Below are 5,037 nucleotides of genomic sequence, written 5' to 3'. Positions count from 1 at the left end.
TTTCAGTGTACATTTATTCATGCCAAATGTATGTCAAATCAATAGCAGAGAGAAGAAACATTTGACTTTAATTATATTATAATATTTTTTTAAATATTTATTTCCATTAAACATGCCATAACACAACTATTCCTGCAGGATTAACAAGGACAATATTAGTCAAGAAAGACAACTTTTAAATACCTAGTTTTAAATAAAGTGCAGGTTTACTGTCAAAACAACACTCAGAGACTTAAAATAGAATAACAGCTTGATGTAAACATAACTCTGATAATTTCAAGATTCAAATGAATAGATGTCCAATATAAGTACAGCTAACCCCTTCCAACAGCCAGGAGACATCCAGAGTAACTTTCTTTAAGCTCGATGGAACCACATTAGCACTACAGCAAGTACACTACAGCTACGCTACATGTAGACCTCCTTTGTACTCACATTAACATCCTTGTATTCACCGCATGTGTGTAAATGACTGTGTGCTGTGTAGCAGCCTACTGTGTGTTCGTCCTCATATCCCCTGAGGGACTTCAGTCTCTTCCTCTCTCTCCACTAGCAGCCCAGTCCACTCATTGACCCGATCCTGTCCAGTTTGAGTCCGAAGCATCCTCGGTTCCACCCCCTCCTCGACCGGTCCGTCACAGCTCTTTTCTGATTGGCCAGGGTCCCCTTCAGGAGGCGGAGCCAGGTGCTGTCGCCCTGTGCTGGTATGTCAGCCCATTTGGGGTACTCAGCGACTTTGACCCCGGAAGTGAAAGCCGAGGAGGGCTCTTCTGGTTGGCTGCTCACCAGGTTCTCCAGGTCATCCAGGGTCAGGTCGTTGTAGCGATCCAGAAACTGCTCAACAAACTAGGCAGGAACAACAAATATGCTGTTATTATTTTGCAATAAACATGTTATTATTACTACGCAGAAAAGTCACGAGAGCTCCGTAAAAAAGTTATTGATGATCCATCTCTGCCCTCAATCCAAATATACCCTCTACTACCCTCTTCCCCATCTCCCCTCTGTCCCACTCTCCCCAGCTCCCCCCCTCTCTAACTTTCCACTCCCCTCTTTCTCCATCCCCATATCCCCTCTTCTTCCTATTCTCCTCCCACTACCCCTCTCCCTTCACCCTCCTTACCTGGATGGCATCAGGTGAGGGGTGCAGGGTGCGCCCCTCTGTGTGCCCCAGGGGTGCTATCAGGAGCAGAGCAGCACAGAGCAGAGCTGGGTACAGCATGGCAGCAGTGAGTAGAGGGAGGACGGGAACAGTAATGCGGGAGACTGGCTGAACACGACTACACTGACACTGCAATGACAACAGGATTCTGTAAAAACAGAGAGGAATTAATATTAATATGCCAATATAGATAATACAGTGACTATTGATACAACTATAATACATCGCTAAAACCATACAGAAAAATGCTTCTAACTACACAGCGCAATGACCACCACCAAGACTCTACTGACCATAAAGATAAATCCATGATCATGCTTTATGATGGCTTTTAACAATCTGCTGTTAATAATCAAATGCATGAGAAAAACGTAATTTTTGCCAAGGGAGAAATTGCCTTGTACACACAATATACTTCTGTATGAAAAGCTGAGACGAGGTAGAAATTGTGACATTATGTCTGTGAGATGAGTAGTGATTTTCATTTAATATCTTGTAAAAAATCAGATCTACAAATGAGCCACTGATTCCTCTATAACAAATCAGTACATTATACTTCCTGGTTCTTCATGATCAAATAGACATGGATGCATTTAAGTATTTACTCAGGAATAATAATTATTACATGATAATAACGTACAAAATAAAATAAAAACATTAATTGTACATGATGAAATATGCAGCAATACCTACTTTTTGGTACAAATTCCATCTTCCTCTGTATCTAATCAACCTGAAAGTACAGGTGCATAACCTCTCACCCTTTCGCTAAACGAACAAATAAAGAATGCATGAAATAACTCACACTTTGTCTTCTTCTCGTCTCCGATGCTGTGGGTCACTGTGTGCTCTCACAGGCTGGCTGCATCTCTCTTTCTCTCACGCACTTTCCCTCTCCTCTATCAGCTACCTCTCACTGTTTGACACCTGCTGAAAGCATCACTATCTCACGCTTTGCCCCTCCTTTTCTCCTCTTCCTTCTCTCTCACTGATGTTATTGAAGGGATGAGTTTGCCTCTTGCGTTTGTGTTCGCTTGGCAGTGGTTTAATGTTAGTGTATCAGCTGGGATGATGCGGTGGGTTTATACAGGCAAATATCCTCCCTCCGGCCCCCTCCATCTCCCCTCCCCTACTTCATCACTGGGATGATGTCATGGCAGTAGGAGTGTTTGTCATCACCAAGGTGAGTAGTGGTTGCCGGTGGCCACACACCTCCCCTGCTCGGAACACAATGTCACGGGAGGACACCCGCCAGGGTCAAAGGGCAAACAGAAACATGACAAGAGCGCCCAACGGGTACAGTGGCTGGGGAGGACCTATTTTTGTAACTGGACCTACAGTGGAGGTCGTCCTCCATCGGTCTAATAACCCCACCACCCCATCAGTAGGTGTGTATATCCCTGCACTGCATTTGTGTTATAGCATCTTTGCTGTGTCATTGCAAAGCCTCACTTTCCATCCTGTGTGTTTATAGCCTCGCTGTACCCTGTGTGTTTATAGCCTCGCTGTACCCTGTGTGTTTATAGCCTCGCTCTACCCTGTGTGTTTATAGCCTCGCTCTATCCTGTGTGTTTATAGCCTCGCTGTACCCTGTGTGTTTATAGCCTCGCTCTACCCTGTGTGTTTATAGCCTCGCTCTACCCTGTGTGTTTATAGCCTCGCTGTACCCTGTGTTTATAGCCTCGCTCTACCCTGTGTGTTTATAGCCTCGCTCTACCCTGTGTGTTTATAGCCTCGCTGTACCCTGTGTTTATAGCCTCGCTGTACCCTGTGTGTTTATAGCCTCGCTCTACCCTGTGTGTTTATAGCCTCGCTGTACCCTGTGTGTTTATAGTCTCGCTGTACCCTGTGTGTTTATAGCCTCGCTGTACCCTGTGTGTTTATAGCCTCGCTGTACCCTGTGTGTTTATAGCCTCGCTGTACCCTGTGTGTTTATAGCCTCGCTGTACCCTGTGTTTATAGCCTCGCTGTACCCTGTGTGTTTATAGCCTCGCTGTACCCTGTGTGTTTATAGCCTCGCTGTACCCTGTGTGTTTATAGCCTCGCTGTACCCTGTGTGTTTATAGCCTCGCTCTACCCTGTGTGTTTATAGCCTCGCTGTACCCTGTGTGTTTATAGCCTCGCTGTACCCTGTGTGTTTATAGCCTCGCTGTACCCTGTGTGTTTATAGCCTCGCTGTACCCTGTGTTTATAGCCTCGCTCTACCCTGTGTGTTTATAGCCTCGCTGTACCCTGTGTGTTTATAGCCTCGCTGTACCCTGTGTGTTTATAGCCTCGCTGTACCCTGTGTTTATAGCCTCGCTGTACCCTGTGTTTATAGCCTCGCTGTACCCTGTGTTTATAGCCTCGCTCTACCCTGTGTGTTTATAGCCTCGCTGTACCCTGTGTGTGTGGTGCCTTCTCTCCCTCATACAGTGAGCTACAGTCTGTCAGTACCATCTGCTCTCAGCCCCCTGCAGCCTCTCTGCCATAACACCAGCAGGCATTGCAGATTAATCTCAGCACCCAGGACCAAATCTCTCATACATGCTGGTGTTGTCGGTCATAAGAGACTACCAGCAGATATTATTTGGCTATACCCTACAGCCGTGTTGTAGTACATATTGAGTGTCTCAGTCCTGTCTAGGTGTAGGGTATATTTGTACTAGGTCTTGACTCGGTCTCGGACAGTGAGGACCCGTAATTTATTCCCGAGACCAGAGTAAAAAAACTCATAATTATCAACTTCCATTCAGTCAGCACAGAGCTGCTTCTCCAAGCAAAATATATACACTCCTTTCTTAAAACATTAATGTTTCAAGAAAGGAGTGTATCAGCCTTCATATCTATTAGACAATATGTTTGCACAGTGGCAAACCTATAGGCCTTCAGTGATTCTGAAAGGTTTGTGATTCTGAAAGGACATCAACCGTAATACCAGCGCACTCATGTAGGAGAGTGCAGTGCCATTTTTGTAAAACACAAAAGGGCCGTTGTAGTGTTAGGTATACGCAGGTATTTGCGAATTCAGCAACATTCTCCAGTAATACCTCTACAGTATAATGAACACAGATCATGAAGCAGTTTGACAAGCCCGTGTCTCCTAAAAACATCTTCCATATCACTTGGTACAGGTGTTTGTCTAGGTCACAGCAGTTGAGGCCACTCTCGGTTATCTCCGCATGAACGTCTCTCCAAGTGTTCCAGGGTTGACCTCGTTTTCCCTAGGGGTTCCATTTCAGGAAATTGTGAACCTCTAGGGAAAAACTGGACAGGAATCCATTGAACTAGTAATAAAAAGTGACGTTGGATTAGACACACCCCACAGAAACCAACCACCAACATCACTCACCAGTCCCTGAAATGGAAGTAGTTTATTTTCATGCATCTTCAGTTTCTCACAAGTCTTCATCCAACACAAAATGTCTGACAGACTGCCAACGCAGAGTTTATAAACCCAAACTTTACATTTAGTCTGAAGTCAAAAGATGTTTTTTCCCTTGACATAATTCACAAAAACAGAAGTGCACTCCTTTGTCATTTAAAAGGAAAGAGAGTGAGTGGGAGGTAGAGGGAAGAGATTAGCTACAAAAGAGGGGGGGTGAAGGTACAACATGAAGATGTCAGTGAGGAGAGCGACCGAGGAACGTAACAGGCAGAGAAAAAGCATGGAACAGGAGGGAAGAGGTGTGTGGGAGAGGGGAAGACCTTGGAGAGATCAGGAGGTATTGAGGGGCAGAGATGGAGCACGTGTCAGAGGGAGAGAAGTCTAAAATAACATGCTACCATTTTGTTCAGGTGTCAGGCACATCATATACCAGGTGAGACCCGGGGAAAAAGTTTAGGATAAAACATTTTTAACATGTGTGTGGGGTGAAAAAGCATGTTACTAAGAA

The 5,037-nt window shown here is 45.0% G+C and overlaps 1 protein-coding gene across 2 annotated transcripts; it reads right to left on the bottom strand.

Moving 5' to 3' along the window:
* Positions 1-2,253, bottom strand: nppcl (natriuretic peptide C-like). Of its 2 annotated transcripts, none has more exons than XM_055903927.1 (3): positions 1,968-2,253; positions 1,124-1,310; positions 1-846 (listed from the first exon to the last, which is right to left on the bottom strand). In XM_055903927.1, the coding sequence occupies exons 2-3, from the start codon at positions 1,220-1,222 to the stop codon at positions 550-552; spliced, it is 396 nt and encodes a 131-aa protein (XP_055759902.1). In that variant the 5' UTR covers positions 1,223-1,310; positions 1,968-2,253; the 3' UTR covers positions 1-549. The 2 variants fall into 2 exon arrangements, with proteins under 2 accessions (XP_055759902.1, XP_055759903.1); XM_055903928.1 differs by lacking the exon at positions 1,968-2,253 and adding an exon at positions 1,856-1,924.
* Between the last annotated feature and the right edge of the window lie 2,784 nt (positions 2,254-5,037).

Source organism: Salvelinus fontinalis, chromosome 38, assembly GCF_029448725.1.
Source record: "Salvelinus fontinalis isolate EN_2023a chromosome 38, ASM2944872v1, whole genome shotgun sequence".
Taxonomy (NCBI): Eukaryota; Metazoa; Chordata; class Actinopteri; order Salmoniformes; family Salmonidae; genus Salvelinus; species Salvelinus fontinalis.
The sequence above is the reverse complement of the archived record's forward strand: the minus strand, read 5'-3'. Positions and strand labels throughout refer to the sequence as shown.

Bases quoted from the DNA above. Each gene is read 5' to 3' on its own strand.
- nppcl (XM_055903927.1), bottom strand. From the start codon at position 1,222: ATGCTGTACCCAGCTCTGCTCTGTGCTGCTCTGCTCCTGATAGCACCC. The intron at 847-1,123 runs GTAAGGAGGGTG...GTTCCTGCCTAG, and splicing joins CCTCACCTGATGCCATCCAG to TTTGTTGAGCAGTTTCTGGA.